The 12,791-nt window shown below is 39.5% G+C and overlaps 1 protein-coding gene across 1 annotated transcript; it reads right to left on the minus strand.

The window, feature by feature from the left end:
• Positions 1-2,950: 2,950 nt before the first annotated feature.
• LOC120438171 (polymeric immunoglobulin receptor-like) lies at positions 2,951-8,394 on the minus strand. The gene is made up of 5 exons (XM_039608609.1): positions 8,283-8,394; positions 7,790-8,122; positions 5,027-5,347; positions 4,298-4,485; positions 2,951-3,766 (listed from the first exon to the last, which is right to left on the minus strand). Exons 1-5 carry the CDS (start codon positions 8,320-8,322, stop codon positions 3,680-3,682), a joined length of 969 nt encoding a protein of 322 aa, XP_039464543.1. The 5' UTR covers positions 8,323-8,394; the 3' UTR covers positions 2,951-3,679.
• Positions 8,395-12,791: the final 4,397 nt, after the last annotated feature.

Genomic DNA, 12,791 nt, shown 5'->3' on the forward strand with positions numbered 1-12,791 from the left:
GATGCCTACACTGAAACTGTCAAACACAAGGGGTGTATAACTGGAAATTTAAGTATAAAAATGACACACAGGAGGGACTGTTAGAGTAAAATTGTTAAATGTTGCCATTATTGTACTTAAATTTGTAAGCCTTGGTTCAAACTGTATGATCAAAGACATTCTTCTGTTTCTATCCTCCTCCCCAGCCTGTTGAATGGGTAATTAGCTGTAGTGTTTAACTACAAGCACATCCTATGTGAAGGTTCTGTTTCTGTCCTTATTTAGTGAGGATGTTTACTTCTTGCCATTTATGACCTCACCTGTGTTTGTGTATGGTTAGACCATTACAGGAATTAAGGCATATACAGGGTGAGGGAAGATGACCCTTTAGCAGGAAGTCACATAGAAACACCCACATTCACACACACTCACTCACGTGCACATACACATACACACACACACACACACACACACACGCACACACGCATACACATGATCGCACATACATACACACATACAGAGCACACCATAGGGGGATTTTACAATGGGTGTTTGTGTAAACTGTGTGTCACAGAACAAAAGGCTGCAGGGGAAGCTGGTTATTTGACACTGAGGGCAGAAGTGCTGCCGTCTGGCTCCCCTTGCTAGCATGTGAAAATGGATCGATCCCTGTTCTGTCTTGCTTTCTTCACGGGAATAATCTGAACTAGCGGGCCTGTTGAAGCGCAAACCCAACAGGGACTCACCAAAACTAGGAGAAAAGAAAAAGATTAGTGACATTAGTTCTCAAATCATGTCAGAAATTCTCCTCTGTAGCCCTGTGTTAGAAAAAACAATTAGCCAGTGGAGTCCTGTATGTCTGGCCTGTATGGACAGATTCCACAGGTGCTGCTGTAAATCACAATAACAATCTGCTGCTGTGAAAGAAGTGAAACTGGTTTTAACATAATATATTTTCACATTGTATACACCTTTTCCTCCCTGTAACATTTAATTTTTCCAACAAGACAATGTGATACCGTCCCCAACATCCAGCCAGTAAAAACTCAGTTTCCTTCACCCAAAATCAGTAACACAGAAACGTGGCAGCTGGAGGGTTAAGTCTGCAGGTCCACACACTCATGTGAACTTTGAATCTCTCTCTCCTCTCTGATCTCTATCATCCTTCTGCTCCTGCAAAAAAACAAAGCAAAACAAAACAAAGCATCCACCCTTTTCTTACCGGCTGGGTGAATTTCTCAACATTTACTAATCCTAAAGTTGGTGCAGTCTTTCTCTCAGTTTCAAGTCAGTCAAAGCTTTATTTACATCATCAGTCTGTCACAGTACAGTCAGTCCCTCGCACGCATCATTGCTGATAGTGAAGCCTCTCGTGCACGCGTCTGAGTGTTCACTCACAGCAATACCACGTCATATCATAGAGAAGACAATTCTTTATGACTTTCGAATGGATTGAACCGGTACAATCCTTTTAGATTCAGGACTTACCATCTCATGTGATCAGTGTCCCAGATAAGTGAATCTCTCCAAACTCCATCCATGTAATCATGGAGAAGCAAACTTTGCGACTGTTTCCAGTAAGAATATTTCATAGCACTCTAGATTTCAATCTTGCAGGCCTGCTTAAAAGAGAGCTGATTGTTAAATCATGAACTCACAAAATATCACCACCGGTGAATAACAACTCTCAAATTTCTTCTTTCAGTGCACTGTAACAAAAAGCAAAAACAAAAGTAAAAAATAAAATAATAATAAAAGTAACAAATACTCGGGCCAGTTCCAGACATGTCCAAGCATAAAACCGTCTCTCTCTCTTAGGCTACGTCCACACGTACACGGGTATTTTTGAAAACGGAGATTTTCCGTTTTTGTTTTAAAAAATAATCCCGTCCACACGTAAACGCAAAAATGAAGGAAAACACTGCTAGGAACATGCCAAAGCAACAGGTGGCGATATATTCCTAATCGTGTAGAAATGTTGGCCAATCAGAAGTCTAGAAGCCTCAGTGGGAAATAGTAAACAAAGATGGGGCATAGAAGCAGAACCGAGTCCTACGTGTGGGAATTAACAATAACAGTATTGTAGAAAATCATTTCACTGCAACAAAACGTGGCGCACAGTGTGACGTCAAAAAAGGCGCACACCTATGACGCTGCGTTTTCTCCGTTTTCCTCGTCCACACGTAAATGCAAAAACAGAGTTTTCAAAAATATCCACCCTGGCAGGCGTTTTTAAAAATCTCCGTTTTCAGTGACCGAAAACGCCGTTTACGTGTGGACGAAAGGTGCAAACGCATAGAAAAATCTCCGTTTTCAAAAATACCCGGGTACGTGTGGACGTAGCCTTAGAGACAGAAAACAACCCAAACCACACTGATAAAATCAGTGCTAGTGCTAAGCAAAACCCAAAGATCAGCCAAAAAAATCACAAGAAAAGAAGATTATGCTATTAAAAAAAGAATCTATCTAAAAGTTTTAATTAAATTGCTAAGCAGATAAGCTACTCAAAAACACCCTGAGTATTTGAGCAGGAACAGGAAGTGATACTCAACCGCAGAGAGAGCAAACACCAAGTGACAGCGCCACCAAGAGTGCAGGATCCAAAGCACACAGCTGATACCCAGAATAAGAATAAATTAGATGAGGGCTTTGTGACGGCCACTCCAATATCTTGACTTTGTTGTCCTTAAGCCACTTTTTTAACTAATTTGGAGGTATTCTAGGGGCCATTTGAAGTCAAACAATTAGCTGTGTTCTCTGAGCTCTTAAAAATGAGGTAACCTGGAGATTAGCACTGAGCTGCAATTTGTCAGTGTGGCTGTTTTACAGGAAATAGTTAAAATAAATTAAAATTCAGGTTCAAAGTCACGCATGAAAACTCCCAGAAAACATCAAACTGATTAGAAATCTGATAAGCGGAAAAACAATCAAAAGGTTTCTCAGACATAATAATTTGGTAAGGTAAAACCCCACACTGTAATTTGCTCTGAACATATTTCATGTTTTAAAATGTTCAGGGGTGAAGAAATGTTCTATTTTTATCACAAGGTGGCGCCCTGGTTCAACTGATAAGGAAAGGGGAACAGATTATTTCTTCCACTGTAGACTCAGAAGTAAAAACTGGAGATGTCAATTGATTAAAATATTTAATAGTTAACTTTAGAGGGTTAGGGCACAACTCAGAGCAATAACTCAAAGGTTGCTGGTTTAAGTCCCAGTTCAACTCTTGAGACTCTCTTATTTAAGTTGGATATTTAAAGGCTCTCATTAATGAAATAATAACTCCCCTCAAATGCATTAAGCCTAAAGTAACTAGTCTATTTTGAAAATGTAAGAAGAAGAAAGTACATATATTTGTTTAAAAATGTAAGGAGTAAAAGCAAAAAGTAATAAGAAAAGAAACTACTTAAGTAAAATACAGATACCTGAAAATTGTAGTTAAGGACCATAATGAAGTATTTGTACTTTGTTACTTCCCACCTCTGCAATTAACTATGCCAATGCATATAAGCATTTATATAACAGGAACACATTAAAGCATAGTGAAGCAAATAATATAGGAGGCGATCCTCGTATCCAAAGCTTTTAGTGAAATCTCAGAAATATGTCCAAAAATATCAACAAAAAGCAGGTGTGGAAGAGGAGATAACCTCAGAGAGTAGATGGCCAAAATTAATTTTTACTTTTTAGATTTTGGTCTTTAATAATGCAGAGTAGGTTTGGTCCTGCTGCTTTTGGACTCTTCGTGTTTGGAGGTTGGATCAAAGTTCTCATACCCGACAGATAACTGAAAATAAAACACCAACAATAAACCTGAGATGCACAACAGATTTTAAATAACCTCATGTAACATCACAGTTTCATGCACTTTGAACTTTAAAACTAAGAAACACAGAGTTCTTTTCCAGAGTAATAAAAAAAACAAAAACAGATTTAACAATATAAAAATCATAAGAAGTTTCAGAGCAGCATACATGTACTATAGTGTCAGGAAACAGGCCTAAAGGTGCTTTCACACTTTTAGATATGACACCCTGAAATGTTGATGTTGTGGAATAACCTCAGACAGACAGTAAAATATGTTGTATGCTCTTATATCTACATAATTATAGAAAATGCTTCTGTCTGGTATAAAAATTGTTCACTTTGTCTTCACTTCCTTCTGCTGGTGAAGATGGTATTATTAAGGAAACTTTAATAGCAGGTAACATCACCTCTTTTTACTAGATTTCACTGAGAAAGTCACACTGACAGCATGAATAAACAACACTCACTGAAACCTGCAACAACAGACAGAAAACAAGTGACACAAACTCACCTCCATGTTTGTGTCATTTTCTCTGGTGTTCAGTCCAAAGTTCCTCCTTGTCTTACTAATGTAGAAGAGCATGAGGAAAACAGCCATCAGCAAAACACCATCCAAGGACGCACGCACAACCAGAAGCCAGGAGGAGTCAGGACCATGTGTAGAGACTCCTGCAGTGACACTTTCACTCTGTGTTGTTGCTGTTGTTTGTGGTGTGGAAGCAGGTGGGTTTGAAGCAGTGTACAACAAACACCAAGGATATGATTATTAAATCAATGATGATAAAGGCAAATGCAGCCTAATTTAAATCATGTTATCATACAGGTTAATACAAACATTTATGAAGCACTAAATGCAGCATTTTGTGCATAGTGAAATAGATAGACCACAAAGTCAGGTTCAGTTGCAGTCTTGTTAAATCAGCTGATGGATAAGGTAATACTGTTAGACATTAAACTGGGAAATCTTCAGCAACAAAAACATGGACATTTTTTTGTTTGTTTGTTTGTCAAACCCTCTGATGTTAGAAAGGTCTAATGATCTCTCACTCAGTGTATCAGCTGATCTCAGGCAGTAACAAGAATCTCACCTCAAAATCACCAAAAGTTTCATGATTTTATTTATTGTTGTTCTGATTGTGTTTACTTTACTTTCCAAGTAGTGATCTTCTATTATTAGTAGTAGTATTTTAAGGCACATGGAATATGCAAAAAGTTTTTACTATTTTGAAAAGAAACTTACCATCACTGACAAGAACATATTCACTCTCGTATGAATCTGGAGACAGAGGGTTTCCATAACCACAGATGTACAATCCTGTGTCTGACTTGGTCAGCTGTGTGATGGTTGCATACAGTCCATACATGGATCCTGCTGTGTATTCAATGCTGTATCTGCCACTCACAGCTTTGTTATTAGTTGTGTCAATGAGGATCTCCCCTTTATTCTTACACTGATTCTTACAAAAGAACTTCCTCTGTCCGTACGCATTAATTGAACATACTAATTTGATGTTTTCTCCCTTCATTTCTGTGTGATAAAGACCAATGTTTTTATCCAGATCTGTGAAATAGAAGAACATTAATTACTCTGAACTGAACCTGTAAGCTGTTATATTATGATTATATTTCCTGGATCAAATAAACAAAGTTATCATTTCATATTGAATCAGTCATATCAGAAAAACATATTCTTACCTGATCCCCTCAGAAACAACACTTTTTGTTGTACAATATTTAATGAAGCCATGCAAAATGTTACTTTCATACTATTAACTTAAAGGTCAGAGTTATAGGTCCTAGAAGTACACAGGGGTGAGTGTGAATGTTTTTGTTTTTTCATTTATCTTCTCAGAGCTAGAAGATGAGCCTGCTATCCACACTTATAAAAAAAGGTGACTAACTTCTTTTTAGCATGATGAGACTCTTGGAAGATCATCAGCTTTAGGTCAAACATTTTTTTTCTTTTGCTCTTCATCCTAGACATTAAATTAGTAGAGTTCATCTATTAAACTCCACATTTTTATGGACTATGTCCTTGTCTAGTCTCATCTAACGCTAACCATCAGAGAGTCTCTCAGTCTTGTTCTCTAAAACCTAAAGAATTATGGATTTGACCGACTGGTCCCTTAAAGAAATTGACACCCTATTCTCGACGAGGCTCGGGAGAGCCTGATTGTCCCGCAGAAATGTTTGCTGCCAGATACTCGATGGTCTGTTGTGTTGTGTGCCTGGTGATACTCTCAAAGGAGGACATTGAACGACACCTACCAATTAAACACGATAACAGAATTCTGGTTGATCGGAGCTGGCTCAGACCTCGCTCATCGAAGAACAAAGGAAGCAGTTACAGCTGTTCAAAACCCCACAAGGCTGGCCGACATGATTGACGATGGGTAAGCCGTGAGTACTCAGACTGCGTTTATTGAATGCAATAAGGATAAGATCTTGAAAAAGCTCACTGTCACAACTGTGGTGGCAGGCATGTGGAGGTTGAGAGTAAGGACCCAAGATGCAGGCATGGCTGAGATGTGAGAGAGTTTTATTTATAAGTAGGGTGATATAAACAGAAACAGTGAAGGCATGGACGGGAACTAAGCAAAACCTAAACTGGAAAAAACTAACAAAACTGACCTGAGACCAGAAACCTAAAACGGAGACTCAGGGAGACAACACAGATGAACCAGCAGCAAGCACAAGAGCACACACACTATAAATACACACAGAGGGAGACGTGGAATGGCAAACAGGAGGGAGACACAGCTGAACCTAATTGACCTAACGAGACAGGGGAACAGTAACCAATAAACTAAACTGAACAACTTAGGACACACAGAATAACTCTTTAGAATAGCAAATAAACTTAACATAATACAGAAACTGAAGAAAACTGAGAGCACTGGGTCAAAATGACCCAGGACCATTAAACTCACGGCTCTGCAATGGGAAATTGATAGACCAGGTGACCAGTGATGGACATTAGACCAACTGCAAAATTGAATGCAGTTGTTTGCATTAACCAAACACCATCTCCCTCACTCACAGGGCTCCGGAACAACAAATTCTTCTCCCTGATAACAGGACTGTTATGGTAAATGGCCCGTATTTGTATAGCGCTTTACTTAGTAAAGTACTAAGGACCCCAAAGCGTTTTACACTACATTCAGTCATCCACCCATTCACATACACATTCACACAATGTTGATGGCAAGCTACATTGTAGCCACAGCTGCCCTGAGGCGCACTGACAGAGGCAAGGCTGCTGGACATTGGCGCCACCGGACCCTCTGACCACCACCAGTAGGCAACAGGTGAAGTGTCTTGCCCAAGGACACAACGGCCGAGACTGTCGGAGCTGGAGGCTCGAACCGGCAACCTTCCGATTACAAGACGAACTGCCAACTCTTGAGCCACAAAAGACTGTTAGTTTAGTCTTTCTGCTCTACCCTTCAAGTACACCTGCATCGGCTGGAGGACTGTTGGCTTTTGCTTAACCAGGTGAAACGCATGTACACTGACACAGATGTAAACCCCCCTCCCCCATTCCAAACGCCTCCGATGCTTGCTACCTACCCAATGCAGATGGCAGGTCTGTCCAGCGCTGGAAACGGCTGTAGGACAAGATGCCCGCTGTCTACACCAGATCATTCCTTACCCCATACCCTCCCCCTGTTGCATGTCACGTACGTTTACATGGTGTAGATGTGAATATTAATACCCTTTTCATGCTGAGGTGAGGTGTTTTTACTGTCCTCAAACTGGTCTCCGAGTTAGGAGCCCAGTTTGAGTAGAGCTCTTTTTCTCTCCTCTTATCCCTGATGTGTGTACCTTCACTGTTTTCTTTTTGCGTGGCCACATCTGCAGCCTCTCTCCCTCCCTCTCTTGTACACTAGCATTTCACTGCAATGTTGTACTTGTTGTACTTTTATGACTGTGTATGTGATGAATAAAAAATTGAATGTGAACTTGAACTTTTTCATTCAATTCACCTTTAGTAAAAACTCACCATTTGAAACTCTGACCTCAAAGTCATAGTATGAATCTGGAGAAGAGTTTCCAAAAGCACACCTGTACAGTCCTGAGTCAGATTTGATCATGTGTGTGAAGGTCAAAAACACAATTCCTCTTCCTGAAGATCCATCTTTATATTTAATGCTGAATCTCCCACTCTGAGCTGTGCTTCCATCTGTTTTAATGAGGATATCTTCTGCTCGCTCACATTTTTCCTTACAGAAGAACTTTGTGCTTCCAGACAAAGTTAAGTTGCAGTTAAGTGTGCCATTTACTCCTTCAGCTGCAGACCAAATATTATGTTTTGCCTTGACGAGCACAGCTGGACCTGTCAGATGAAAAAAATAAAATAAAATGTAAAATAAGATGTATAATAACAACACTATATGGTGTGTGTAAGTATGTATTTTATAAAGTGTTTTACAAAGTTTACTTTTTTTAAAATTAAAAATCAGCATTAAAGACAAAATCAGATCATCAGTCCTCACCTGACAAGAAGCAGAAGAAGAGAACATGAAAGATTTTCATTCTGACTTTGATCCTGATGCAGAAAAGTTGTTAAACTGCAGAAGAACACCGTCTGACACTTCACTCTGTCTGTGTCTATCATCAAAAAACAGAAGTTACTTAGTGAGTTGTTTCTTTTTTTAGCACTTCCTTCAACTTTTTTAAAGATACATTCACCACACTCTAATGAGGATGATGGTGTGATAATGAAACGTATATGTGTACAAAACATCGTATATCTAACATTATGAATCTGCCTATTATTTTCATTGTGAATAAAAAGAGTTTCAGACCAAATTTGACTTTTAAATCCTGATTTAAAAGGTGGTTCAAACTCTAAGAGGAACACATGAAGCAGATTTTTTTTTCTTATAAAAACGTTCCTGGCATTTTCATCTCATTTGAAAATTTTGCTGGGTTTAAGGAATGAAGAGGAATATTAATTAATTTATTTATTTATTCATCACCATCATTTTTTATGTTGCATTTTGAGATTATGTAATACTAAATACTGAAAATAAATGGCACAGTTGATATCAAACTAAAAAGATCTGATCAAATATCCCACACAGAAATCTTATAAACTGAATTCATAAGCAACAACAGCAGCAACCACCTCTCAGCAACTTAGGCAAAATCTGCAGGGTCTGGGTTTGATTCTGCTTCAGGCCATTGCAAGAGCTTAACAGACAGAAAAAAATGGAAATGACACACATTTCCTGTGTGTCATTTCCCCTCACACTCTCCCCCACGGTCATGTGCTATCTAAAACACACAAAAAACACCACATGTCAAAGCTGACTCACTTCTTAGGAATTAAGAGAAATATTAATTAATTTATTATTCATGTATTTATTTATAAATCAACATCATTTTTTGCTGTTGCATTTTGAGATTATTTCATATTAAATATTGAAAATAAATGGCAAAGTTGGCCAAATAGCGCTAAGTCTAAAATGGATGCTTGAATGTGAACCTGTTTGTAATGTCTGAAGAGGAAAACACATATCCATGTCTGTCAGTGAGGGCTGCAGTCTAAACAGAGATACCCAGATATATTTTATTCCTCTACCTGATTGCCAATAGTAAAATATTTAAAATATAAAAATAAAAATATCCACATCATCCCGTGCAGGAGTCTTGCAAACAATGACCTCTGACAAGCAATGGAACAAATTTCATTGAAGGTAAAAATAAATAGTTGTTGTCTCCTTCACTTTGGCTTGAGAGTTGTTTTGGACTTCTGTGAGATTTACCAGTTAATAAAGTAGGAACAAGTCACTAGAACTGTCTGCGAACTCAAAGCATGCACAAAGCCTCTCTCTAGTTGGAGGAAGAAGTGGGTTTGACTCACTCTCACTAACTCACTGTCGGAATGAATTTACAGTGTTATAGTTAACCTCGCTGAGCAGGTGATACATGTACTGAAGGTTAGAGTCCTCACTGCAGGGTCTGGATTTGAATCTGCCTTGACTGCATGTGTGTCATTTCCCCTCACACTCTCCCCACACTTCTGTCTACTGTCTGCACTGTGCTAAAACACAACAAAACACCACATGTTCAAAAATCACTGCCAGCCATCTATTTGTTGTGTCCCACCCCCAGTTTACATCTAAGATCTAAGAGCAGACAGTTGTGTTTGAAATGTAGCAATGCTGGAACTTTATGCAGGAAAAGCAGGAAAAGCATTTACAGGCTATTTCTCACCAAGAACTTCTATTCAAGCAATAAAAATATTTCAACCATGATCTAGTGACAAACTAAAGTCATTTCCTCGTCTCCTTTAAAGTCTGTGATTGAGTGTCAAAGCTGAATACACACAGTAACCTGTAACGTTTAAACATATGCAGTTTAAAGTTTCAGAGCTCTAATGTGCAGTGGTCAAATTAAAAAAACTACAGTAGGTCTGTGGAGGTGCCACCAAGCAGCTGGACCTTTAGCTGCAACACATTGTGAGACAAACTGCACACAAACAGTTTGTGTGTTTGCGTACGGACAGCGGCAGTCGTTCCAGTGTTGTAGCAAAAAAAAAAAAACCCTCCCACTTTTAGCCACTGACTTTAGCACATGTCATGTCTTTTTATTCAACATCCTCTTGTGCAGGGATAGGCAACTTCAGGCCTCAAGTGCCGGTGTCCTGCAGGTTTTAAATATGTGTCCTTGATCCAACACAGCTGATTTAAATGGCTATATTACCTCCTCAACATGTCTTGAAGTTCTCCAGAGGCCTGGTAATGAACTAATCATTTGAATTAAGTGTGTTAACCCAGGGTGGTATCTAAAACCTGCAGGAAACTGGCACTTGAGGCCTGGAGATGCCTATCGCTGCTCTAGTTATTAATACAGGAACAGGATTTCCTTTTTACGTGTTTCTGTTTAGGTTAAAATTGGTTTGATCTAACGTGAAGAAAAAATATCTCCCCTCAAGTGTGTTAAAGCAAAAGTCTGTTTTGATAATGTAAGAAGTAGAAATTACAGATATTTGTTTAAAAATGTAGGGAGTAAAAGTAAAAAAGTAGTCAGAAAAAAATACTCAAGTAAAGAAGCTAGAAGACCTGGTATGACCAACAGGCCCAGCACCGGGAATTTCAACCTGGTCAAAAGGTGTTGTTACTTTTCCCTTCAGCCAACAGTAAACTTCTGGCAAGGGCCTTACACAGTGACCTATGAGATTCATCACCCTGAAAAGAAGAAACCAAAGCAGAATTACCATGTGAATCTCCTGAAAGAATGGGAAGAACGTGCACACCAGGGCCCTGCGAACGCTCTGATGGCAGGAGAAGTGCCAAGAGAAGGGAAGACAGAACCTGAGCAGGGAAGCGATCATATATCTCCGGTGCTGACTCATCTCATCCCAAAGCAGGCTGTTGAGCTACTCCAAATCCTTCAGGAGACTCCATCTCTGTGTTCAGTAGGCCCACCCTTGTCAAACATGTTATACGACTAAAGGACGGACATCCCATCTGCCAATGTCCGTACCGGGTTCCACAACAGTGAAAAAGCTGCGACAGGAGGTGGAGAAGATGCTGGAGCTTGGGGTGATTGAGCCGTCGTGCTCAAAATGGTGTAGCCCGGTGGTCATCATCTTCAAAAAAGATGGCGCACTATGCATCTGCATTGATGTCCAGAAACTTAATTTCATTTTAGAGTTTGATTCTTAAAAAAACAGATATTAAGTGAGACAGTTTCCTATTAGGAGAAAATAAAACTTTAACTGCAGTTTGATGGTTGGTGTCAGTGTTTGGTGTTTGAGCTCTTCTAAAGCCAAATGCAACTACTGACCTATAAATACACTGTGTCAGTACCACTGTTTTACTACAAAGATGACCTCACACCTGACTCGGATGCTAATAGTAATAATACAACATTATCACATTAATAGCCTTCAGCACAGCGTATATTTCACCCACACAGAGTGCGTCACGGTCCTGGGTCGTTTCGGCCCAGCATTTTGAGTTTCTCATGTTTTGGTTGGATTTTGTATTTTGGGTTATTTTCTTGATTTCTTGTCAGGCTACAATGATGATGATTATTAATAAGTATGTTCCAGCTTAGTTCTGCCTGTGTAAAGTCCGTGTTTTCTTAGTAAGCGTCTTTGAGTATTGTTTCCTGTTTTATTTTGAAGGGTTATGTCTTATGTCAGTGTGTCAAACTTCGCTCCTCCTGTCTCGTTAGCCCTAATCTCTCCCAGCTGTGTCTCCCTTCTGTTTACCATTCCCTGATTACTCCCCTGTGTCTATAAGCCTGTGTTTGCCTTTGCTCAGTGTTGTGTTGTACCCTCTGATCCTGCCTGTGTGTTTCTGTTTCTCAGCGTTTATTGTTCTGTTTATGTTTTGTTCGTTACCAGGAATAAAGCTGTGGTTTTTTGAGTTGAAATCCTGTCTCCACGAGTCCTGCATTTGGATCCTCACCTCCGCCTGCCCGCTCACAGAGCCCTGACAGAGTGTCTATAAGAAAAGCGCAAACTGAGTTCTCACACACTTAAAATAAAGTAAGAGCGTGCTACAGGTTGTCACTTATGAACAGTTGTAATCACATTTTATTTGTGTCTCTGTGTGAGAGTGCAGTCTAATGCTCACATTGTTAACTGTTAATCTATTTGCAGACCTATTGCTGCCCTGGGATGAACTGTCAGCCACTCCAGGATGCTCCCGCCTCTCATCCCATGACAGCTAAAAAAGACTCCAAACACCCCCACACAACACTGAACTGGATAAGTAGTTGACTACATGTATGGATAAACCGAGTGCATTTAAATGCACTCTAAATTAACAGACAGCAAGCTGCTGGTTGAGCTGGTGAACCACAGGTCAAAGCGTGCTGCAGAGGCCTGAGTCTGGGTCCATCAGGCCTGTTCATACATGTCATACCTCCTCACTCTGTCCCTGATTTACTGTCCTTTGTGTGCACTGTTCAATCAAATAAGCACTAAAATGTTTAAAAATCAATATTTAAAAATAAACAACATAAAAATAAATGATGCCCAGAAA

The sequence above is a fragment of the Oreochromis aureus genome, linkage group 3 (genome assembly GCF_013358895.1).
Source record: "Oreochromis aureus strain Israel breed Guangdong linkage group 3, ZZ_aureus, whole genome shotgun sequence".
Lineage (NCBI taxonomy): Eukaryota > Metazoa > Chordata > Actinopteri > Cichliformes > Cichlidae > Oreochromis > Oreochromis aureus.

Coding starts and splice junctions, on each gene's coding strand:
- LOC120438171 (XM_039608609.1), bottom strand. CDS start 8,322: ATGAAAATCTTTCATGTTCTCTTCTTCTGCTTCTTGTCAG. Junction 5,348..7,789: donor TGAGGTCAGAGTTTCAAATG/GTGAGTTTTTAC, acceptor TCTATTTCACAG/ATCTGGATAAAAACATTGGT. Junction 4,486..5,026: donor ATATGTTCTTGTCAGTGATG/GTAAGTTTCTTT, acceptor CACAAACAACAG/CAACAACACAGAGTGAAAGT.